At 48.7% G+C, this 26,150-nt stretch overlaps 1 protein-coding gene across 1 annotated transcript; it reads right to left on the bottom strand.

Annotated features, from left to right (window-relative positions):
* Window positions 1-10,068: 10,068 nt before the first annotated feature.
* On the bottom strand, window positions 10,069-12,778 carry LOC144686237 (secreted phosphoprotein 24-like). Its single transcript, XM_078551328.1, has 7 exons — window positions 12,647-12,778; window positions 12,399-12,502; window positions 12,083-12,211; window positions 11,708-11,839; window positions 11,131-11,170; window positions 10,458-10,502; window positions 10,069-10,332 (listed from the first exon to the last, which is right to left on the bottom strand). The coding sequence occupies exons 1-7, from the start codon at window positions 12,696-12,698 to the stop codon at window positions 10,322-10,324; spliced, it is 513 nt and encodes a 170-aa protein (XP_078407454.1). The 5' UTR covers window positions 12,699-12,778; the 3' UTR covers window positions 10,069-10,321.
* Window positions 12,779-26,150: the final 13,372 nt, after the last annotated feature.

Genomic DNA, 26,150 nt, shown 5'->3' with positions numbered 1-26,150 from the left:
ATAGGCTGTCAATTTTTAAAATTCATTCACGGGATGTGGGCTTCACTGGCTGGGCCAGTGTTTATTGCCCATCGCTAGTTGCCCTTGAGAAGGTGGTGGTGAGCTGCCTTCTTGAGCCGCTGCAGTCCATGTGGTGTAGGTACACCCACTGTGCTGTTAGGGAGGGAGTTCCAGGATTCACCATGAACCCATTACTCAATCCCGACAATGAAAACCTCTTCCCCCCTCTCCCCTCTTGGACTAATCCACTGGCAGCAGTTGGGCCTGTAGTTTCAGGCCAGTGATGTTGAGGGGAGGCAGGAGGTGGGAACCCATGACCCGTGGCTCTTGTTCAGGGTTTGCACAACAGTTATTTTTCCCTCCAGACAGTCGGAATTCACATGAGGATCATCCCTCAGCCTGTACAGGTCTGGCACTCTTCACTCCATCAGGACAGACACATCCACCATGGGGCCTCAAGTGAGTTATACTGAGGGCAACTCCAAGGCTTAAGCACAAAACACAATTGACCAATACCAGGAGGGAGCAGCTGTCCAGAGAGACCTGGTGCCACTGCCCCTCACCCCCCGCCCACCCTAACCAGCACAGCTGGGCAGAGCAGTGACCCAGTCTTTGAGAAACATGTTTCCAGAGATGGGCAGACACCTGCGGCCTAAGAAACTTTACCACATGAAGCCTCTCGTGTGGAGGAGTCCATTCCCTGATACACAACATTGAAACTAGACGGCCTGATTTCAGAGTTCAGGACAGCTCCATCTACACTCAGCATTTCACTGAAGAGTACAGGGTGGCAGACTTCACAACTCTTGCTCTCACTTGGCTAACGCTTCTGTTCACAGAATTCAACTCTCAGGGTAAAGTTCATTCTTAGTCATGTCATAATATGAGTTGAGAATTTCATGAACTGCCGCGTATTCTTCAAACTGGGGTCTCTTGGACAATATTGGTTAAAAACAACATCAGAGGCATCTGTCCCCAAGAGGAAAACATTTACTTTATCCTCGCCTCCCATTTTATTCACTTTCAGCCAAACTTGTAACTTGTGTTTGTAATTACACCACAGATTGACAGAATTGTTACAGCACAGGAGGAGGCCATTTGGCCCATCGTGTAGTAACTGGCTCTCTGAATGAGTGATTCACTTAGTGCCTTTGCCCCACCTTCTCCTGGTAACCCTGCAGATTCTTCCTCTTCAGGGAGCAGCCTAACTCCCCTTTGAAAGCCTCAAGTGACCCTGTCTCCACCACACTAACCGCTCGTTGCGTGAAAAAGTTTTTTCTCAAATCACTTTATCTTGTTTTACCAATTACTTTAAATCTGTGTCTCTCATTCTTGATCCTTTCATGAGTGGGATCAGTTTCTCTCTATCTGCTCTGACCAGACTCCACATGAATTTGAATCCCTATATCAAATCTCCTCTCAACCTCCTGTTCCTCTGTGTTGGGGGTTGTTATTCCCCATTGTCCACAGATATATCTCCGGGGTCCTTTTCTCCAATGATGTACCATGCTGACTCACTGTGTACCTGAACATAGAACATAAGAACATAAGAACTAGGAGCAGGAGTAGGCAATTCAGCCCCTCGAGCCTGCCCCGCCATTCATTACGATCATGGCTAATCTCATTTCAGCCTCAACTCCAATTTCCCGCTCTCTCCCCAACCTTTCAACCCCTTACTAATTAAAAATCTGTCTATCTCCTCCTTAAATTTATTCAGCGTCCCGGCATCCACTGCACTCTGAGGTAGTGAATTCCACAGATTCACGACCCTTTGAGAAAAGTAATTCCTCCTCATCTCTGATTTAAATCCTCTTGGCCTAAAACTTTAGCCTCTCATTCTAAAATGCCCCACAAGGGGAAACATCCGCTCCACGTCTACTCTGTCTATCCCCTTTAGCATCTTATATTCCTCAATTAGACCTCCTCTCATCCTTCTAAACTCTAGCGAGTATAGGCCTAAACTGCTCAATCTCTCCTCATAAGACAAGGCCCGCATCTCTGGAATCAATCTAGTGAATCTCCTCTGAACCGCCTCCAGTGCAACTACATCCTTCCTCAAGTAAGGGGACCAAAAATGTGCACAGTACTCCAGGTGCGGTCTCACCAATGCCTTGTACAGTTGCAACAACACTTCCCTATTTTATACTCTATTCCTTTAGCAATAAATCCCAAAATTCCATTTGCCTTCCTTATTAGCTGCTGTACCTGCAGACTAGCTTTCAGCGATTCATGCACAAGGACGCCCAGATCCCTCTGTACTGAAGCATTCTGAAGTTTCCCTCCATTTAAATAATGTCGCCTTTTTATTCTTCCGACCAAAATGGATAACATGATGTGCACAGACAGAGCAATCTTTCAAACCCCTCAAAAATCAGCTGCAGAAGTTCCAAAAAGTTTGGCACATTGATTTCAGTCCTAAATTTCCCAGCTGAAGTGTGAGAAAGATTTCTATCCCAGACTCGTCACTATATCTCTCTGTTGTGTATGACACTAGAGCCTCACTGCGGGCAGCCATTATAGAACTAACTTTATTACCTTCCCAGCAGAGAGGGTAATGTAACAGAGAGGTCAGCTCTTACAATATACAACAAGAATGAAGAGTTTTCCAAGGACAGTGGGAGTTGTTGTCCAGGTGAATGTTGAGCTCGAGAGTGTCAGATGGTCACTGAGCCGGACTGACCAACATCTGAAACCCCCTCCCCACCCACCCCCCCACTACGAGCCTGACACTGAAAAAGCTGACAGGTTTGTGGGAGCGATCACAAGATTTACAGTCAACAACTCAAACCCTCAGCAGCTAATATTAACATTGGCTCAGAGTCTGCTGCCCGTGGGAGTTAGTGGTCTTGTACCAGTGTAATCCATCACTGCCGATTGTAAATTCACTCCATTCCAGGAGAAGGGAGGATGTGCAGAGCAGAGGCTGAGAGTGTTCGATGCAGGAATGTGATTCCCTTTCTCCTATCCTGTATCCATCCTGAGGTTTACAATGAGGGAAACAGGGAGTTAGGGAAACTTTGACCGACCTTTCAGAGAGACCGGAAAGAGCCAACGAGTTTGAAATCCTCAGGACTGGAGGACGTTCAGGAAGTGAAGGATCAACTTCCGGAAGGTTCCATTGGAAAACCACCGGATGTATTGAAAAATGTTGATTGTCCATTAAAAAAGCAGCGAGGAGATGGATAATCAGTAACTTTACAAACAGGAATAAAAACTGTGTGTTTCACCTTACACAGTCTGAAGCAAAGTAAGAAATGTCAGCTTTAATTGTTATCACAACAGTGAATCCATTTGGATAATATCCAGAGAAGATCATTCCTGTGGAGAATAGACACAGTGGAGGCTTTGAAGATCCCGAGAGTTAGAGAATGAGATCTCTACAACAACACAGTTATAATGGGCTCTCTGAGTATCAGATCCCATCAACAATATTCCCTGTTATTATTATTTCTTTATGTTTGCTGTCCTTGTCCCAGTCAAACGCCACACTCAGGGTGGAATTACCCCAGGTTTGTACTAAGTGCAGTAACAGACGGGTAAAAGGATATTTTACCCGTCGGCCACAATAGTGGGTTTCCACACCGGATTGTTCCAACCTGTGCATTAATGATCCATTCCCGGGAAACAGGCTGTTTCCATGTTGGGTGGGCTCCATTCTCCCTCCACACCATCACCTCACCGCCTCATCACGCCAGGTGCCATGTTTAAAATCGAGTCACTAACACCTCTCAGCGCTTCCAGCCCACGGTGACTGCAGGCAACCTGTCCACAAAAGGCAAAACGACTGCAGCCCCCAGGTTTAATGCTGGGTCACTGGAACGCCTTTTGGACACACTGGAGGCTGACCATGATGTCGTCTAACCCCGCTCTGGCCGCAGGACAGGCAGCGGCATCACCAATCCAGCCTGGGAGCGGTGGCAGTGGTGGTCAGTGCCAATGCCCTGATAAAGGGGGCAGCCACCCAGTGCCACTATAGGATGAATGGTCTCTGTTCCCCAGGGTAACTCACTCTTCTCATCACTCTCAACTCACACACTCACATACCCATCACACACCCACAGGGATCTCACACCTCAAGGGACAACACCACTAACTCTCACACACACCCTCACATCTCCATCAGGCTCATATCCTCTGGAGCTCGTGTCCTCATCCTGTCCATGTCTCCGCTCACCACACAAACATTCCACACAGAGCCATGTGTCCCGCTCACACTCTCTCCATCTGTTTCCATGCAGGAGAAGCTGGCTCACATCAGCAGGGAGAGGTCCCAGACCAGGCGGTGGAGTGGCCCACATTAGGCCCCTCACTCACTTTGAGGAGTGAGTCATCGCGCTGACTGGTGAGGATGTGGACCCTGCCTGTGGTGATGGTGAGGTCGGTGGTGAACACCCACATGAGGATCCTGCACCACATCATCCCTCTCTCAACACAACTGTGAGTGTCTCTCTCTCCTGCTTTTGACTCTGCTGCCAGGCACTCATTATCTCTACTTTGGTTCACAGGGAGCTCTGCCAAGTGACCAACACCCTCAGCCAGCCAGTCCCTCAGCTCCATCCAGGTCCTCACCTCCAGCCAAGAGGACACCTCCTCCATTGAAGAGCTGGAAATAAGCAGCCTGGAAGACCTGTCACAGCGCTTACCCACACCCTCCACCAGCGCAGAGACACAGACCTCGGTGGGACCGAGATCTAGAGCAGGCTCGGGTTCACAATCTGGTGGTCGCCACACGGACACGTGTCCACAGCAGGAGGAGGCAGGTTCAGCCGAGCTCCCCGACACTCGGAGGGCTGCTGGGGAAGAGGCATCTGTGAGGCCCGAGTCAGATGATGAGTCTCTGGATTCGGCCTCCCAACTCATCCTGGAGAGTCAGCAGAAGGTGGGGGAACATCACACAGAGCTGTTGGGAGCCCTCAGCAGAGTGGTACACGAGTCGGAGGAGTGAGTCCGCCTGCTCTCTGATGAAGTGGTGCCCACATGTGCCCGTATGGAGGTCTCCATGGGGAGGATGGTGGACGCCATGGAGACCCTGGTCCAGCAGAACGTGGAGATGTGTGCAGACCCGCACTCCATCGCGGGAGACATGGGTGAGTTCCTGCAGTGACCACGCGAGAGGGAAACGGGGCACCTCGACCTCCCTCCAGGTGCTCCCTCCCCTCAAGGAGTCAGGCCGGGGTCCTCGGGCACCCGAAGGGAGGAGAAGCGGCAGCTGGACACCCCTGGACCATCCACTCAGGAATCTCAGAGGCTGTCCTCTCCCTCCGAGTCCCCTTTGCCTGTGACCCCCTCAACCTCACCCTCTGTCACCACAGAGGGAGGAGCTGGTCCCCGAGTGACTCTGGAGGGAGAAGTATGTGTGTGTCAGGGCCTTTCGGAGCCTCGTGTAAGCCTCTCCCACACACACGGAGCCTTCACGTTTCACTCTCACCTCACTGCCCTGAGCATTTTCAATGCTGCCGGCTGGGGGTCACTTTCAGTGTCTGTCTGAGCTGCATCTCCCCCCACCCACTGACCACCCTCCCATCAGCACCTGGTCCCGTCCAACACGACTCTCCGCTCACTTTCAATTTGGACACCATGGTCTGGATTCGCTATTTCCTCAGCTCCCCCGTCTTTTCCCCTCCCCCCAGTCGCCCATTTCTTGTCCCCCATCACTGTCAATCCCCCCAGCATCACCTTCCACCCCCCCACCCGCTCCGTGACCTACCAGCCACAACCCTTTTCCTTCGGGAATGTCCAGATGAACGTGCATATTCCCTTCCTTCCCGAAAATCCCCCCCCACCCCATCCACATTCATCCCCCCGACCTCCTCCTTCCCAACCCCAGGGTCCGTGTCTGCCTCCGAGTCCCCAACAACCACCCTCACTCTCCCCCCCTCCTGCCTCACTCTGCCCTCGGTAATTCTCACCCTCCCCTCCTACCACACCCACCCTCAGTTCACTCCCCAGGAGACAGACATGGACACATCCGACCCCCTCCTTGCATTTCATCTCCACATCCCCCTCTCCGCACCCCTTCTCCCTAGCCCGGAACTCCTTCCCTCTCTGGAACACCTTTCCCCTTCACACCCCTGCCCCCCTCCCCCTTCCCCCTCCCCCCCGAACCCCTTCCCCCAGACCACTTACCCCCACCAGACTGCCCCGCACATCGCTAAATCCCTCCCCATTCCTGATTCCTTCCCCCACCCTTATCTCTTCCACCACCCTTACTCCCTCCACTCCCTGCACCCCTCCACCCCCTCACCCCCCAGACACCCTCCCCTCTCCACACTCCTTCCCCTGGACTCCTTCCCCTCTCCGCACTCCTTCCCTTACACCTCCCACCCCCGCACTCTTACCACTACTGCCCCAGTTGTCGTCTTTTTCCCTTTTTCCCCCTCCACACCCATTCTACCTACCCCCCTCCCAACCTCCCCACCGACACCTTCATTCCCCCTCTCAACCTCCCCCTCCTCCGACACCTTCATTCCCCCTCTCAACCTCCCCCTCCCCCAACACCTTCATTCCCCCTCCCAACCTCCCCCTCCCCCGACAGCTTCACTCCCCCTCCCAACCTCCCCCTCCCCCGACACCTTCATTCCCCCCTCCCAACCTCCCCCTCCCCCGACACCTTCATTCCCCCTCCCAACCTCCCCCTCCCCCGACACCTTCATTCCCCCTCCCAACCTCCCCCTCCCCCGACATCTTCATTCCCCCCTCCCAACCTCCCCCTCCCCCGACACCTTCATTCCCCCTCCCAACCTCCCCCTCCCCCGACACCTTCATTCCCCCTCCCAACCTCCCCCTCCCCCTCCCCCGAAACCTTCATTCCCCCTCCCAACCTCACCCCCCCGACTCCTCTTCCTCTCCCAGTCGATTCTGGATCTTCCTCTCCCATCCCCTCGACCATCATCCGTTGTGAGAATCACCGGTGACTTTCCAGTTTCCGTGAGCTGCTTTGCGGTGGAGCCGTGTCCATGAGAATCCACCCAGCCACGGACGTTCCCTCAGGGCCCCGTATCTGTGGGGTCTCCAGCATCTTCTGTTCCTCGGGTGTCCGCGATGTGAGCAAGGCCCTGGCGGTAAGGCCCGGTTTCTGTACGTCACACTTATCGAGACGTGTTCTACACCGGCGTGTTTTCCCGCTGATGTGGGCGAACTATCCAGTGAGGTGGGGGATGATTCCGGTGGGTTGGCCCTATAATGAAACGCTGATGTATTACAAAGAGGCTCCTGATGTCTGATGGGAATCACGGCCGCCATTGGGACTGAGCGGACGATCGTGAACTGGTTCCCGCTGTTGTGAAACTGATCGCATCGTATTGCCCGCTTAAACCACGGAACACGCCTGTCCTGGAACACGCCTGCCCGCTTAAACCACGGAACACGCCTGCCCGCTTAAACCACGGAACACGCCTGCCCGCTTAAACCACGGAACACGCCTGCCCGCTTAAACCACGGAACACGCCTGCCTGCTTAGACCATGGAACACGCCTGACCGCTTAAACCACGGAACACGCCTGCCCGCTTAAACCACGGAACACGCCTGCCCGCTTAAACCACGGAACACGCCTGCCCGCTTAAACCACGGAACACGCCTGCCCACTTAAACCACGGAACACGCCTGCCTGCTTAGACCATGGAACACGCCTGACCGCTTAAACCACGGAACATGCCTGACCGCTTAAACCACGGAACATGCCTGGCATCGGCTGGCATGGAAAACCTGACCTTTCTGTGAAGTTTTTGGTTTTTCTGGTATATTTTTCTCATGCTTAGTATTAAAGAGTCTCCTCCATAACAACCCGTTACTCCCAATAAATCAGAGTGTGAGCTCACACACAGAATATCTGGGATTGTCACATTGTCCAGGATGAGCTGAAATCTGCCTCGATTCCCCCTACTCAATGGGACACAAACACTCTCAGCATCTCTATGGCATCGGAGAGCAGATGGTTAAAGACTCTATCAGAATGAACCACAGAACAGCTTTATCCTCAATGTTCACAGACTCAGTTACAGCAGGGAATAGAGTAACTTGCACTCTATTTACAGAGATCTTCCCTCACACTTTCTCCTTTTCCAGATCAATAATACAAGATATGACACTTTGCCAACTCCACTGATGACCCTGAACTGGGGCTAGTGTCAAACTGTAACTCTTATGTACAGCGATTGGGGTTAGCTCAGTGCAGTGCACAGTAACGCACCCACACAAGCTGCAGTACAGACACTCACAGTGCAAACTGGAGCAAGAACATCCCATTCAGCTTCCAAACTACTGGTTCTGGGTACAAAGCTGTTCATCAAAGTGGGTTTCAGAAGCTGTCAGTGCTCCCACCTCTCAGAAGATTCTCCTCCGACCATTTTCCACCTTTAATGATCGGGATGATTTGGAAGGAAGTCAATCGGAGCTTCACACCAGGTTTCACACCAGGAAATACAGGTGTCACTCCCAGTCGGGTTCAAAGGTACCAGACTGGCCTCTCAGACCCATTATCTCTAGACAGGAGGTGACAGACTGGCAGCCGGCTACACAGAATGAAGGGATTCTCAGATCGGCTGTTGCTGGGTAATGTTGCTGGTGAACATCACTCAGTAAGAACAGACATTTAGAGCAGCCAATATCCTGTTAACCGTGTGTGGCAGTAACCTCTGTGTGATTGGTGTGTCTCACTCTGCTCTCTCTGGACACAGCTACAGAACGGGATCCTGGAAGATGCTCAGTGGACACTGGGTGAGGCTGCAGCCACCAATGGGGAAAGCCAGTGGGATAGATCAGGATTGGAGCCGGAAAGATCAGGGGAAGCAGCTGGAGATTTGAAGAGTCTGCAGCGATGAGGGGATGAACAGAAAGTGTTTATTTAGCCTGTGGCCGATGGTGACAGAATCCCAGTGGGCTGGAGAAGCTTTTAAATGATGACTTTGACTGGAGACTGGGGTCTCGAATGATCCGGACTCTGTTTAAACTGAATCCACTCTGAAGACCAATATTTCCAGTAACTCACAGTTCAGCACGATTCAGATTTCACCCCCCGCACCAGAGCTGCAAGAGTTCACTCTCAGGGTGGAGCCTGTCACTCTGGGACTAAGTGGTGTGGCGGAGGAGGGGAGTTGGAGGGGCTCTCACCACCGAGCAGAGGGGGTGAACCCACCCAATCGCACGATATTCAGCTCATTAATTACGCGGCGGGTCAGGTTGACGTTGAATCTCGTGGCGGGTCAGACAGGAAATTGGCCACCTCCTTGTGCCCGGGCACCATATTTAAAAAGTACCCGGCACCCCACCCCCTCCCCCTTGGAGAGTTGCCCTTACCCGAAACCTCCCCGCCCCCCAAAACCCTTAGACTTCGCCTCCTGACCCCCGACATCTTTGTTTCTTCCACCCACTCTCCTCCATTCGAGTGCATACCAGCTGCTGGGTGAAACACTGCCGGTGCCCAGGGGAGGACCGGTGCCAATGGTGAAGGCAGTGCCCGGCGGCGGGCAAGTCAAAGAGATCCCCGGTGACGGGCACACACCATGTTTGCATGTCGGGGTAACAGAAGGGTCTGATTTCCTGCTCACCGGGCGGAAGGTTCCGGTCTGCAGCCCCATTAATGAGCGTCCAGGACAGGAAAATCCCAATGCCGACATGCACCAGCGAGGAAGCAGACCCACCATGAACCCGGCCAGGAAAGTGCTGAGGGGGAGATGGTGACTCGTTCCCTCGCCGGTGGGATTCTGATTCTTGGCCTCAGTCCAAATTTCCACACCCTGCCCACCATGATCCCCGCTGCTGTGGGAGTGGGGAATTCCAACCACAGAAACCATTTCACCAAGTGGTTCATGAAATGTTCAATTGCCGCATCGCCCAGGAATTGGCAGCTCCACATGAATAAAAGGAACTGTTTTGATACGTTCCTAATCGTCCACTGCCCAACATTGACTTAAAGCCATGAAGCCCCAGATTCTCAGCAGCTACCAGCAGACTGGGGAAAGTGGTCACAGTATGTGACAGGCTGGTTCGAGAGCCGTGTCTGTCTGAACGCCCATCCCATCAGTGACATGAGAAACAACATTCGGAGAACATCAGGGAATATTCTCTTTACACTTTTAATGTGATCCACAGAATACAAGACAACAACACACACCAAAGGACAGAACATTTACAAACTACAGAATCTCCCAGTTACAGTAAAATGTACAGTCAGGAACCCCAGGTCCCCTCCCGCCCTGACATATGATCAAGTAAAGTACAATTGATAACATCTTCTTGAATCAGAATGAGGTTTTCTTGTGTTCACACCAAGCTCGGTCTTTCAGAAGTTTCGTTCATGGTTAGTGTCGGAATCTTGAATCATCATAGTCTTCCTGGAATGAACAGAATCAACAGACGGTCATTTTCAGATGGACTGAGTTCAATCTGAGGTCAATGTTTAATTGTTGTTGATGGTCAAGAGGCAACTCTCGGACACACAGTCCCAGTTTATACTCACGTTTGAAGTCTGTTGCAGCGACCAGCCTTTTGATTTGTTTTACTCCTGTATTAAAATATTCAGATTTATTGGGTTAGTGCTCAGATCAATGAGACATTTTGTATTTTTCTAATCTTTAGATTCATCTGCAAATAACAGATTCCAATATTGTTAGATTTTTAACCAATGATCGAATGTTAACTCCTTCACTTCCTGAGTTGGGATTCAGTGACTCAGTGTTGGATTGGGGAAATCCTCACCAAACATCTCCTGTTCTCCACCACAGTGATAATCACTGCAGCCCTGGGACAGTGGGGCTGTGGGCTGGATGGAGAAACTCATGGAGACTGAGATTATTGATCAGCTTGTCCCTATTCTCCCTGAAACACAGGAATTATTATCTGGTAAATATGGAAAACGAAGACTTTGATGCCATAACATTGTTCCTTAGTGTTGTAATCTTCACTGGAAAATATAATCACCTCAACTGAACTTCACCCCAAAGTCCTTTGACTAGGTCTGGAGAAGACTCAACAATATTCAGGGATTTGCCTCCCCTCCCCTACTGACTCTGGGTGGATACGGAATTAAAACCATGTTCCTGTCACCAGGTGCATTCTAAGCAAAGATATCCAAGTCTCAACAGTTCCTTGTTGTCAATAATCTCCAGGTAAAAATCTTGATTTCTACTTACGTTTATAGACTACAGGTTGTCTGGTTCTCTTGTTCGTTACCTGTATTAAAATATTAATATTTTTATGTTTAGTGCTGGGGAAAGATATGACGATTTTTAAAGCACTTGTTTTAGCATCATCCCTAAATCAATGATCTAAAGGAGATTCAATGCAGAATGAGGAGCTGTTAAGTCACTAAATCGCTGGTGGGATCCAGTGGTTCAATGTGGAACGTTGAAGGTGCCACCAAACATCTGGATGGATGGTTTACGCTGCAGCAATAGAGGGTGCAGCCCTGGTAAAGCGAGAGCAATGGTTAAAGTATAAAAGTCATAAAATGGACTCTATTGTGTTAACCGCCTGACAATAAGGAGCAATTATTTTCTTTGATAACAGCAGCAGAGATCGGATCTGGGTCCAGATCGACTGCTGGTGAATCTGTCAGGAGCAGGTTCTGAGAGTTTTTCTTTAGAGCAGGGCTCGTCCAAGGGAAGAGTTTGAAGATACAAAATACAACATTGAGTCAGACAGGTGGAGAAAATCCCAACCCAGAGAGTAGAAACCCCATTGTGCTGATGGGCAGAATTGTGATGTTACCTCAATACTGTTTTCAGTCGACTCGAATGATCCACTTTTACTGTCAACTGTCTTCAAACCTCGACACTGCACATCAATGTCCATCACCTCATCAGCAAAGTATTCCACACGGCTTCTGCACAAACCTTCCTCCTGTCAGAAGAAAGGGGAAATTATTCAAATGATTGGTTACAACAATCTCAGCATGGACACAGGGGGTTTATAGGGGTATGGGGAGAGAGCGGGAGTAGGGAATGGTGATAGAGGATCAGCCATGATCATATTGAAAGGCAGAGCTGGCTCAAAGGGCTGAATGACCCACTCCTGCTCCTATTGTCTATGTTTCTGACTCCGTACACATGGGGGTTTGATGTGACAGTATAACTCAGGACTCACCGCAGTCTTTTTGGAACAGAAGCGACAGCTGGGATCATCAAATTCCAGTCCGGAATTCTTGGAGCAGACAGTTTCTTTCACAGAGAATGTTAAATCCACCTTGTAGGACAATTTTCCTGTGTGATTAATCTAATGAGAGGAAAACAGGTCATTAGTGACTGACTGTATCTAGTGTTCTTACTCAGGGCTGATTCCCCCATCAGTGTGAGTGGAATGGAATATTCTGCTCCTGTTTAATAATCCCTGTCTAACTGCACTCAGGAATATTCTGGTAGACTTTAGACAGTGAAACACACTGAGACCAGGACACACTTACATCTTTCACTCTTCTCCTGGTTATCCCACACAGATTGGTGGTCTCGGTGATTCTGTTCAGTTTTATAACTGACACTCTCAGAGCATCCTTCGGGCTCGGTATTCCTGGAGAGAGAAAAGGAAAGTTGTCCAAAACTCTGCCGCATCCTTCAGTGAATTCTTTTTCCACAGGGGTAAGATCTCAGTGAGTGAATCTCACTGCCAATAAGTGGCTGCTTTATGAGGTGTCCCTCTCCCTCCAGTACCTACCTGAGCAGTGGAGGATCTGTACTGCAGCTATGGTGAGGAGGAAGGATTTCATTCTGCCTCTTGTGGGAGTAGCCGGCTGCTTTCTCAGAGTGAAGGAGCTGTTTCTCTCTCTTGCTCTGCCTTTTCCTCGCAGAGATCAGTCTTTATATCCTGCAGCTCCACCACATTCAAACACTGACTCATATTTGCTGTGTTTGGTGATCCTGGGCAGGGGAAGCTGCTGCCAAGTGGGCTTTAATATGGGCAAAGCTTCCTCCAAATGTCATCATCGTGTTTAGATTTGGTGGTAAAGGATGGGTTCAGGAATTATCCCTGACAGTTGTTTATTGTAAGGAGAGATGAGGATTCTGGCTATGTCCCTGGGCTAGTAATTCAGATGCCTGGTCCAATGGTCCAGGGACGTGATTTCAAACCCCTGACCAGCCAGGGAGTTGAAATTGAATTAGTTAAATAAACCTAAGAGACACTGCGAAATAATCATGTCGTTTCCAAATCCATCTGGTCCACTGTTGTCCCCTTGTGTAGTGATTCTGGTGGCCTGGGCTCTCTGTGACTCCGGACTCACAGCAACTGCCCTCTGAAATGGCCTGGCACGTCACTCATTCTATTTAGGAAGGCACCTCACCATTTTCTTCCCAAGGGCAAGTGGGGATGGGTAATAACTGATGACAAAAAATGCTGGGACTGTTACCTTTTGTGTACAAAGTCAACTCCTCTCAGTGAAGCGGACATAGACCCACAGAGGACGATTGTCTTTGTAGTGTTCACTAGAATTGTGTCTAGGGCCTGTATGTTTTATATTCTACATTACATGGTGCTCACACCCAGCGACCTTGAGGGAAAGGACTTCCACTCTTTTGATGCCCTGTTAGCGTATGGCCACAACCAGGGCACCTTCCTCAGCAGCATCACATATAACGGGCGGTTCCGGTCAATCAGTTTACATCTCTCCTCTACGATTAGTAACCTTTCATAAATCATGGTTCAACTTTTGTTCCTGTGTAAGGTGCTTCATTTCGATCGGAGTAAGGGGGAAATCACACACGGCCTGGAAAATAAGCGTCAGAGTTTTGTTCCCTTATAGAAGTGTGAATTGGGTCGCGAAACGTTGAAATTAGTGTTTTTCTGCCCTGAGTGCAATATTCCTCTGGCTCCCTGACTGTTTTGGTGTGGCCTTTCGCTGGGCTGGGGTACATAAGGCACACGCACCTCTTCCGAGGTCGGGGTCAACTTCGTGAGGACCACTGGGGGATTGTATTCCCTCCAGTTCACTAGTTTCATGCCCTGCTGTGGGCTTTATTCACCCTCAAGGAACTCGCCTCCTTGAAGGGCTCATGGCTACTGGTTGAAACCTGCTGAGGGCTCCAGAACATCCTGATAGGCAAGTGCAAAACATTTTGAAACCTCAAGTGTCGTGATTAGGGGCTGTATTGCACTGAAGATGTATTTTAAACATAGTGTTTCATCATAGAGAGCTGTCCTGCAAAGGTAAGTTAACCCTTACCTTGACCACCATTGTGCAAGTGTTGTCATGCATGACAGTACTTTTCCAATTGTCAAAAGTGCCGTGATGCATTAAAAAAATAAGAAAATGTCCTCTCAGCCTCTGCTGTCATGTTTTGTGCTGTGATTTAAATCAGCTGACATGTCTGACTGTTCTAAAAAAAACCCTGGCTTTGCAAGTTGAAAAATAAATCACTGCAAGAGCTCCCCTCCTGACTACATTTCTCCATGACCTAGGCTTTGAAATGGAAATTGTGTTCTGTTAGCTTCAGGCAATGTAACTGGAAGCTTTTTCTATAACAGCTGGAGCCATTATTGAATGCTTGTCTGGGTTTCAAAAGCTGTTGTTGCTTCAGCTCAGCATTCCACCAATTGATCCAAGAACGATTGAAACTTTTAAGAGGCTGTAATGACAGAATATGCCTTTAATGTGGTTTCCTGTTTGTTTACAATCCTAATAGACACTTAAAGCATGACAATTTTTTGTACTGGAGTAGCTTTTCTCCCCTGTATCAATGATAATTGCTATTGCATGGCTTCTGAATTTATACAAAGCATACTGGGTGAATGGAAATGAAGGATACATAGGGAGCATGGAGGTGGCATGGGTGATCTGAGGGGGCATGGGGTGGTAAGGGGATGGGTAGGGATGTGAGGGGGAATTGAGGTGGTATTAGTGATCTGAGGGGGCATGGGGTGGTATGGGGGATGGGAAGGGGCCTAAGGGGGAATGGAGGTGTTAGAGAAATCAGAGGGAGCATGGGGCCACATGGTGAGTGGGTGTGAGGGTAATGGAGAGGAGGGTCTGAGGTGTGAGGTTTAGGGGGCCGTTAAATGATGTTGGGAGCTGGCCTGCTGTGTTGGAGAACGGAGACGGGCTCTCTCACCGGCCCAGCTCTGCACCCGCACTCCCCACCCCTTCCATAGTGGCTAGAAAAATGCACTGAGAACCCAAAGCCTGCATGAAAAGACACAAATCCTGGACAAAGTCACACATGGGGCAGATGTGCATTACAGAAGGCACGAAAGTGGGCAAGTCGGATTCACCTGAGCCCACACAAAAATCCAGCCCTAAGTGTCTAAATGAGGTGGACAAATAAGGGGATGTGGGGTGCAGACACACATACCATTAAATGTAGCAACATGGGCTAAGAAGCCCGTACAGAAGATGATAGAGAAGAAATCAAGCAAGGTAGCCTGATCCATTTCTAGAAGGACAAGAGTTGATACGTAGGGAATATATTGTTAAACCTGTATAGAACCTTGATTAACCCATACTTGTTCTACTGTGAACAGCTCTGGTCTCTATGTTGTACAATGAATACAGAGGCACAGGAGAAGGTCCAAAAATGATTCATAAGGATGACACTGGAACTGAGAGGATAATATTATTCAGGAGTAACGAGAGGTCATAAACAGAAAGTGTTCATCAATAAACCCATCGAGGAGTTCAGGAGAAATTTCACTACCCACGACAACGTGGAACTTGCAGCCGCAAGGGGAGGTTAAAATGAATATAGATATGTTTAAGGGGAAGCTAATAAGTACATGAGGGAGAAAGGAATGGAAGAATGTGCTGACAGGGTTAGATGAAGAGGGGGAGGGGAGGTGGGAGAAGCTCGTATGGAGTAGAAACTCCGGCCTGGTCCCTTTGGGCTGACTGACCAGCTTCTGTGCGGTGGACTCATTGTCATGAGGTGTTTTGTATTAAGCCCTGCACGGTCTGGTACCTGTGTTCACCATTTTATCCTGCTTTGCCACGTAGCCTATTTTCAACAATCCCTCGTAACATGGTAACTGCTTTTAGGCAGGAGGCCTTCAGCCCATCTAGCCGATCCGGACGCAGTATTCCCGTGGTGTGTTCCTACCGACTTTTCCCCAATTCCTGACATGTTGAGGGAAACAAGGTTGTGTTTCACTGACTTTCCTCCCTGCCTCATGTGTAGATTGAAGTTTCAATAAGACAAAGGACAAAAAGTGACCTCAGGCAAACTGGTCTCTCCAGTTCCCAGTGGCTCACACCGTACTGTGTAGATGCCCGTGCTGTGTAGATGCCCGTGCTGTGTAGATGCCCGTGCTGTGTAGATGCCCGTGCTGTGTAGATGCCCGTGCTGTGGAGATGCCCGTGCTGTGTAGATGCCCGTGTGATTGGTAAGATCACACTCGAGCTGATTCAGCCCTGCTCCCTCCGCTGACCCCATTCTAAAACAAGCGGCGCAATGATACACCCCCTCGTTTTCACCCCCGCCTTGGGGCTGGTGTCTGTGGGTCCGGACGCCAGGGACCCTGCTCATTTCAGTGCAAATGCCAGCGTGGTGAGGAGCCCGATCTTTCCCGTAAATCTGACTTCCCGGACCTCAAACCAGCTCGCGCTGGGACACTTTACTCTTGCTGGCTTTATCACAACAAAACAGAAACTGAAAAGAAGCCATTGAGAGGCGTCACAGCCACGTACCTTTCACAACGGGGGTCATTCAGTTCCACAAACGGAGGAATAACACCGGGAGTTTGTTTTGGACTGGGGATTGTTGACAGTTGTGGCCAATTCCATGGCTGAGGCTTTCCTGCTTTTCCTGGCTTGAGGGTGCAGGTTTTTGTGGGGGAGGGGAAGCTGGGGAAAGCTTGGGAGAAGGTAAACACGGGGCTGCTGGTCAATGTTTACCCTTCGGCCAAGATAATTGATTGTGTGGTCGTTTACTCATGGCTGCTTGCGGGATCTTGCTGTGTGTACATTGGCGACTGCGCTTTCCCTCCATGTCAACAGTGACTCCACTACAAAACATGCATTTGGCTTTGGGGCACCTTGGGCCTGTGGGAGAGCTAATGAACGCTCGAATCGTGTCGGTAAAAGCCGAACAGTTACCAGCCTATCTCACAATCAGGCCACTCAGCAGATCGCAGGGATACTGCTTAACCAGCGCTCCTGTCCAACTTATGGCAGTCAACAAAAAAATAGATGGTACACCGGGCTTTTCACAGCACACTTTTCTTTTTTGAAGTTCGTTGTAATGTAGGACACACAGCAGCCAATTTACGCATAGCAAGATCCCACAAGCAGCAATGTGACAAGGGTCAGGTCGTTCATCTTTCTGATGTGGATTGAGGGATGAAAATTGACCAGGACACCGGAGAAAGTTCCCCTGTTCTTCCTCAAATAGTGTCGCCTTACAGAGCAGGTGGAGGCCTACAGTTTAATATATCGTTCCAAAAATATAGACGGTGCAGGAATCCCCCCACTGGAACATCAGCCTGGGTTTTGCGTTCGAGTCTTTTCAACGAGACTTGAATCCATCACTGTCTAAATCGGAGGCTAACGCTGAGCTAAAGCTGAGAACTGTTACCACTGGGAAAATCCATGAGGAAATATCTTAGTTAATAGTTTCATTCATAATTTAAGATCACCTCAGAACATTGTTATGACCCATCCCCCAGGGTGAGGTTCCTCAAAGTTGTTGCTCCAGGTGAGACCCCTCAATTTGTCAACGTCTGACTGGGACAACCCCCAAATTGCTGTGCCCCGGGTGAGAGGGTGTGGTATACAAATCAGTCCCTGACTTGTGGGGAGTAGGTGATTGAGTGTCGCTGCCTTTGAGATTCGAGATTCCAGTAGAATTGACTCTGGTGGTCGAATAGTTGGTTTCGAGGTTCCAGCAGTGTTGACTTCAGTAGATGGATAGCCGGTTTCAAGATTCCAGTAGAATTCACTTCACAGAATCACAGAATCACACAGCGCAGAAGAGGCCCTTCGGCCCATCGAGTCTGCACCGACATGTGGGAAACACCTGACCTACCTACCTAATCCCATTTACCAGCACTTGGCCCATAGCCTTGAATGTTATGACGGTGCCAAGTGCTCATCCAGGTACTTTTTAAAGGATGTGAGGCAACCCGCCTCCACCACCCTCCCAGGCAGCGCATTCCAGACTGTCACCACCCTCTGGGTAAAAAAGATTTTCCTCACATCCCCCCTAAACCTCCTGCCCCTCACCTTGAACTTATGTCCCCTCCTGACTGACCCTTCAACTAAGGGGAACAGCTGCTCCCTATCCACCCTGTCCATGCCCCTCATAATCTTGTACACCTTGTAGATGAATAGCTGGTTTCAAGATTCCAGTAGTGTTGACTTCAGGGGATGAATAATCGAGTTCAAGGTTCCAGTAGTGTTGAATTCAGTAGAGAGGGACAGAGATCAGGATGGCTGTTACTTCTGAGTCAAATTTCCAGCACTTGCTCTGTCTCAGTGCACCCACCAACAGACAGACACCGGGGCAGCTATGCAGTTCACTTTTAACCCCTTCTTTGTATATTCCAAGTGGGAAGTGGATTCACCAATCTGTCTGGGCATTGCTCACAGGATTTCTTGATGAGGTGATACTCATCTCCCACTATGTCCCATTGTCTCTACTGGAGGGAGCAATTAGTTTCTGGATGTCTTTAGAAGTACCTTGTCTGCCAACAGGGCGGGGTTCCATTACCTCTTAGGGAGTCACCCTGCAGCATTCCAGACAGTGGCTTGTGTGTATTTTTAAAAACTCAGGTCTTATTTTTAAAGCCCAATACTTCCGGACGCAGTTCGGAGTTTTTCCTTCATTATCATGACAACATCATGGGATTGAAATCTAACGATGCATTATCCATCTGATTCAAGCGAATATTTGTGAAATATGATTATGCGGACTGTAGATTGAACCCATATTATAGCTGTGTACCAGTTGAGATTACGTTAATATCTCAAGGATGCTAATCATGGAGTGGACACCCACAGAGTCATAGGTTAACCCTGGACTGCAGTTATACTGCAGGTAGTGCACACCCATGCTGGTACCAGGTGATAACCTGGATCCAGAACAGAATATCATACACAAACCAAACTGTGCCAGAATGCACCCCAGCAGGGCTCCCGGGCTGATTATTCCCCGGTACGTCCCCCATGGTGAAGCCTTGATCAATCAAAGTCAACTTGCCTAGTTTGAATTTAAACAAACAGCTTGGCAGTTAACTGCTCCCTGGCGCATTCTGCATGGCAACACCTCTACTAATCAGAGTCCACTTGCCAACCAATCAGCACCCTCGTCTCATGCAGCATAAATGTTTGTTCCCTTGGAGATTTGGTATTCTGGGAAACCTGTCCTGATGAGTGTAAGATGAAAAGTTTCAACAGTGTGTCTCCTGTTTTAACAATCCTTCTATTCCTTTCTCCCTTTTATGCTTATGTGGGTCCCCCTTAAATGCAACTATGCTATTCACCTTAACCACTCCAGGTGGTGGCTAGCTTCATATTCACACCAGTTTCTGTGAAATGAAGTTTCTCCTGAATTCCCTATTGGATTTATTTATTTATGGCCGATAGTTTTAGTCTCACCCACATCTTCCCATGTCTACTCCGCCAAATATTTTCGTGATTTTGAAGACCTGCAGCCTTCACTTGATTCCAGCTTCTCCAATCTTCCCTGACGGATACAACCTTTCTGCAGTCGTGTTAATTCTACGTAATCGCGCACGTGAATCTTTTTCGCACCTTCTCCAGTGTCTCAATATTGTTTTTATAATATGGGCACCAGGACTGTTCCCAATGCTCCTAGTGTTGTCTCAGCAAAGTTCAGTACAGGTTTAACATAACCGCTGCCCTCTCCAATTTTTATTCCTGTGAAAGTGAACCCTAGGTGCTTTGCTTCCTTTTCATGGCCTTATTCACCTGCACCATCCCTTTCGAGTGTATCAGCACCTCCAGGTCCCTCTGTTCCTCCCCAGTTTCTGTCTTCCAAGGGGCATCTGACCTCCTTATTCTTTCCACCAAAACATATTGCCTCGCAATTACCTGGATTCAGGTTCATTTGCTGATCACCCACCCTTTCTGCAAGTTTATTCATGTGCTTTTTCACAGTTCTCCCTCTGTCACTATAGCCACCGATGTTATGTCATCAGCAAATGTTGAAACTATATTTCTGATTCCTGAGTCTTTGTGTAAATGCTGAACAGCAACAGCCCCAGCACCAGTCCCTGGGGAACACCATTTCTCACCTTCTACCATTTGGGAACTTACCCTTAACCCCGATTCTCTTTCCTGCTGATTTGCTGCCAGATTTGTTGACCATTCCCTGACATGCTCCTCCTCCACATTACCTGACTTTAGTCATGAGTCTAAATGCGGAACCATATTAAAGGCTTAATGAAAATCCAATATTGTATCAACCCTCACCTATGCTGCCTGTTACTCTTTCAAAGATTTCAATAATACTGGTCAAATATGTTAATCTCCCTGGTAAATGCTGAGGCAAAATGATTATTTACTATCTGTGCGATTTCGCTGTGAGTTTATTGTGTGCTCTTGGTGACCTAATTCCTAAAATATTATCCAGGTCTAGCAGCTTGTGGGTGAGAACTGCTTCATTGTCTGAGGAGCTGGGAGTAATTATTGTATCCATATAACTGAGAGAGAAGAAAGAGATTCGATGGGCATTGGGAGTGTGTGCGCTGGTAAAGAGAGGTCCATGTCCAGGTACTTACCATTCTCCCAGGCCTGCAGGATAGAGAGGAGGGGACTCGATTCCAGTCCTGGATGGACTTGGGCTTTTTCGAAAATTAACTGTTGCTGAGGGGAAAAAAAAATCCTTTCACATGAAACAGGAAACCAGTGGGGCAATTTCCAACATCCTGCTCAAGTGTAAAAGCAGCGTTACAGATCAGACATCCACAATGGACAGGAAGGTCAAGCTATCTGGGTAACAGGCGGGCAAAGCCAATGCCAGTTTAAGAGCCCAGCAGGAAGGTGGAATGATCGCTGAACTTCTCAGGTGGAGCTTTAGCAATGCTGATTTTTTTTACTTTTGCAAAAATATACTTTATTCATAAAATATCTTCAACCACATTCCAAACCATTTCAAAAACACCATTACAAAGATACAATCAGGTTCAGCTTTTACAACCTGTATCACCACGTGCATCAGTACAAACAATATTACAATCATTTGCAGACATTCATTTTGAGCTGTACAGCCTGAGGGGATTTAAACAGTTCCCAGTCCCTCGGTGCCCTGTGGCAGAAAGGTCTTAGACAGCGACCCTTCCCCATTGCGCCTTTGCGACAGCTGCCCCAAGCTTTAGTGCGTCCCTCAGCACGTAGTCCTGGACTTTGGAATGTGCCAGTCTGCAACACTCGGTCGGGGACAACTCTTTGCGCTGGAAGACCAACAAGTTTCGGGCAGACCAAAGAGCGTCTTTCACCGAGTTGATGATCCTCCAGCTGCAGTTGATGTTTGTCTACCGTGTGTGTCCCTGGGAACAGCCCGTAGAGCACAGAGTTCTGTGTCACAGAACTGCTCGGGATGAACCTCGACAGAAACCACTGCATCTCTCTCCAGACCTTCTTTGCAAAGGCACAATCCACAAGGAGGTGAACAACGGTCTCTTCCCCACCACAGCCACCTCGAGGGCAACGTGCCGAGGGGGTGAGACTCCTGGCATGTAGGAAGGATCTGACGGGGAGGGCCTTTCTCACCACCAGCCAAGCTACATCTTGGTGCTTGTTGGAAAGTTCTGGCGATGAGGCATTCTGCCAAATGACTTTGACAGTATGCTCGGGGAACCATCCCACAGGATCCACCCTCTCCTTTTCCCTCAGGGCCTCTAAGGCGTTATGTGCCGACCACTGCCTGATAGACTTGTGGTCAAAGGTGTTTCTCTGCATAAATTTTTCCACCAGGGACAGGTGGTACGGCACGGTCCAACTACTTGGAGCGTTCCGCGGCAGCGTGGCCAGACCCATCCTTCACAACACCGGGGACAGGTAGAACCTCAGCACGTAGTGACACTTGGTGTTTGCGTACTGAGGGTCTACGCACCGCTTGATGCAGCCACACACAAAGGTGGCCATCAGTATGAGGGCGATGTTGGGCACGTTTTTTCCCCCTTTATCTAGAGGCTTGTACATCGCGTCCCTGCGGACACGATCCATTTTCGACCTCCAGATAAAGCGGAAGATGGCTCGGGTGATCGCCACCACGCAGGAGTGTGGAATGGGCCAGACCTGCGCCACGTACAGCAACAGCGAGAGTACCTCACACCTGATGACCAGGTTCTTACCCGCAATGGAGAGGGAGCGTCGCTCCCACATGCCCAGTTTCCTTTTCACCATAGACACTCGCTCCTTCCAGTTTCTAACGCATGCCCTGGTCCCTCTGAACCATATCCCCAGCACCTTCAGGCCGTCAGCCCTGACAGTGAAGGGGACAAAGGATCGGTCAGCCCAGTTCCCAAAGAACATGGCCTCGCTCTTCCCACGATTTACCTTGGCTCCTGAGGCCAGTTTGAACTGGTCACAGATGTGGATCAGTCTGCGCACCGACAGCGGATCCGAGCAGAAGACGGCGACATCATCCATGTACAGGGAGGCTTTGACCTGAGTGCCTCCACTGCCTGGGATCATCACTCCTCTTATGCCCGGACCCTTCCTGATGGACTCGGCAAAGGGTTCTATGCAACACACGAAAAGAACAGGCGAGAGAGGACAGCCCTGCCTGACTCCAGATTTAATCGGAAAGCTATCCGATTCCCACCCATTGATTGAGACTGCGCTACTGATGTTAGTGTAGAGCTGATGGCGAACTGCATTTGAGATCAGGGAAGAAAGCGAGACCATTGACACACTCACACAATTGCAGCGTCCGTGACAAGGTGGCTTTGTTTCACACTAAAGTTAGGGCCCACTCTGACTGATGTAACCAGGATGTAACCTCACTCCTTGGCTTATCGAGGCAAAGGGACGCGCTGATGGTTGTAATTTTGAGAGGCATGAAGGAAGCACCTTCGAAGATTTGAAATAAGGAAGGTTTTTATGACCTTATTGAAAGGCAGTGCAGTAGGTCAATGCCTCAAAGCAATGCGGCAGGAATGAAGATTACATGTACTGAATCTGCAGATGAATATAGAGAGAGGCTGCAGCAAAGCGATACATAAGGTTGGATGAAAGATGGAGGAAGTTATTAACACAGAAGAAGAGGGGTGGGCGGAGAATGCCGCCTGGGCGTTGTTACGACCAGGATGGGGGAGTGCAGAGTCTCTCCAGCCACACTACTCCGCAGGTCACACCATTAGTTTAAAAGTTTAATTCATTCACCAAAATGGCCAATGATTTACCTTAGTTACTGTTAGACTCAGAGTAAAAGAGACTTTAACCAGGCTCCTTTCGATAAACTCAGAATGATTGATTTATTATAAAACAAAATTTCTTTTTTAAGACAAGTTGCAAGAACTGGTTAAAGTATAACTATCTATCCCTTTTAAAATTCCCCAGCACATGTATACACACACACACACACACAAATAAAGGAAAAACAGAAAGGGTCTCTGCAGGAATGGACTTTGGTTTAAAGATAATCTTTATAAAATAAAGGATAAAGTTTACAGGGTTTTGATGCTGTCGATCTGGAGCTCCCCCATGCTGGCCCCATTAGATGTCTAGAGGTTCTGACCGATGGAGCTTCGGCATGGAGGAGAATAGAGCCAGACCGGTCCTTCTTGTTTCAGCCTCTTGGGGTTTCCAGTGACAGACAAGTTCCACCGAGCTGAGGATTCTTAGCTGGATACTGGCAATCACTTTATTTCAGGCAAGGCAAAGAGAGGGTGAGCTGGGCAGCTTTTTGCTTTCTCAGTTCAGTGCCAACTGAATTCAAAAAGCCAAGTCCCAAACTTAAAGCTCATGCCTGTCATGTGATTTCTAGTAAATCAGTGACTTTTTGCCTTTAAACCAGTTTTTCCCCCATCAATTAAAATAATTGCAGTGCAAACAAGCAGACAACTCTCTCCCGTCAAGTACCATCACTGGTCAGGCGATTTCTTGGAAAAGGCACGTTCGCTCCCAATCCAAAGGTGAAATTAGTACATTTTTGTAAAAAAAAATCCAAGTGCCCAAAAAATGCATTGTCTTTCCAAATTTTTAAAGTAAAATACAGTTTGTGAAGATATGGTTTTCCCAACAGTACATCGCTGAACCGACAATGTCTGAGTTTGAGGCACGATTGATGAATAGACATTTTGGGGGCAATTTTGACTCTTGGCTGTAACGTTTAGCAGATGAAGTGAGGTTGTTATGCAACTTTCCCGATTGTCTTTTCAATAGGCCAAAGCCAATTTTTATCCTTAAATCCCTCTGATTTACCTCTCCCTTTTCACTTACCCAACATTTTCATGTGTGAAATCTTCACTCCTGTGGAACTAAGAAACGTTTGTATCTGGAATTCTGTTTGTAAGGGATTTGTAATGGATTATTACCAGACACAAGTGCGATATCAAAGATGACAGGGCTGGAGAAAGGGTGATAATTGCTCAGCTTGTCTGATGTGGCTTTGGTGCAACGATCCCCAAAGTATCGAATTGTCCCACAAACTAGTGACCCAAGAGCCTGATGTAGCCGTACTCATTGAACCATACCCTACCAATGTCCCAGATACCTCCATCACCATCGTGGGTATGTCCTGTCCCAGATCCAGGACCCACCCACCAGAGGTGGCAGCACAGTGGTGTACAGTCAGGAGGGAGTGGCACGGAAATACTCCAGGCTGCATGACTCTCATACGATCAGGCCAAACACGGGCAAGAAAATCCCCTACTGATTACCACCCACTGGCACCACTGCCCTCACACCCCACCCATCAGCTGATGAATCAGTCTTCCTCCATGTTGAATACGAATGCAGTGCCACTCTGAACAAAGTCAGTGCCACTCTAAACGAATGCAGTTCCGCTCTGAACAAATGCAGTGTCACTCTGAACAAATGCAGTGCCACTCTGAACAAATGCAGTGCCACTCTGAACAAATGCAGTTCTGCTCTGAACAAATGCAGTGCCACTCTGAACAAATGCAGTGCCACTCTGAACAAATGCAGTTCCGCTCTGAACAAATGCAGTTCTGCTCTGAACAAATACAGTGCCGCTCTGAACAAATGCAGTTCCGCTCTGAAGAAATGCAGTTCCGCTCTGAACAAATACAGTTCCGCTCTGAACAAATGCAGTTCCGCTCTGAACAAATGCAGTTCCGCTCCGAACAAATGCAGTTCCGCTCTGAACAAATGCAGTGCCACTCTGAACAAATGCAGGGCCACTCTGAACAAATGCAGTTCCACTCTGAACAAATGCAGTTCCACTCTGAACAAATGCAGTGCCAATCTGAACAAATGCAGTTCCGCTCTGAACAAATGCAGTTCCACTCTGAACATATGCAGTTCCGCTCTGAACAAATGCAGTGCCAATCTGAACAAATGCAGTTCCACTCTGAATAAATGCAGTACCAATCTGAACAAATGCAGTTCTGCTCTGAACAAATGCAGTGCCACTCAGAACAAATGCAGTGCCACTCTGAACAAATGCAGTGCCAATCTGAACAAATGCAGTTCTGCTCTGAACAAATGCAGTGCCAATCTGAACAAATGCAGTGCCACTCTGAACAAATGCAGTGAAACTCTGAACAAATGCAGTTCCACTCTGAACAAATGCAGTTCCACTCTGAACAAATGCAGTGCCAATCTGAACAAATGCAGTTCCGCTCTGAACAAATGCAGTTCCACTCTGAACATATGCAGTTCCGCTCTGAACAAATGCAGTGCCAATCTGAACAAATGCAGTTCCACTCTGAATAAATGCAGTACCAATCTGAACAAATGCAGTTCTGCTCTGAACAAATGCAGTGCCACTCAGAACAAATGCAGTGCCACTCTGAACAAATGCAGTGCCAATCTGAACAAATGCAGTTCTGCTCTGAACAAATGCAGTGCCAATCTGAACAAATGCAGTGCCACTCTGAACAAATGCAGTGAAACTCTGAACAAATGCAGTTCCGCTCTGAACAAATGCAGTTCCGCTCTGAACAAATGCAGTTCCGCTCTGAACAAATGCAGTGCCACTCTGAACAAATGCAGTGCCACTCTGAACAAATGCAGTTCCGCTCTGAACAAATGCAGTTCCGCTCTGAACAAATGCAGTTCCATTCTGAACAAATGCAGTGCCAA

Source organism: Cetorhinus maximus, chromosome 11 (assembly GCF_964194155.1).
Source record: "Cetorhinus maximus chromosome 11, sCetMax3.hap1.1, whole genome shotgun sequence".
NCBI lineage: Eukaryota > Metazoa > Chordata > Chondrichthyes > Lamniformes > Cetorhinidae > Cetorhinus > Cetorhinus maximus.
Note: the sequence above shows the minus strand (reverse complement) of the source record. Positions and strands in the feature narration are given on the sequence as shown.

Coding starts and splice junctions, on each gene's coding strand:
- LOC144686237 (XM_078551328.1), bottom strand. CDS start 12,698: ATGAAATCCTTCCTCCTCACCATAGCTGCAGTACAGATCCTCCACTGC. Junction 12,503..12,646: donor ACAGATCCTCCACTGCTCAG/GTAGGTACTGGA, acceptor TTCTCTCTCCAG/GAATACCGAGCCCGAAGGAT. Junction 12,212..12,398: donor CCAGGAGAAGAGTGAAAGAT/GTAAGTGTGTCC, acceptor TCCTCTCATTAG/ATTAATCACACAGGAAAATT.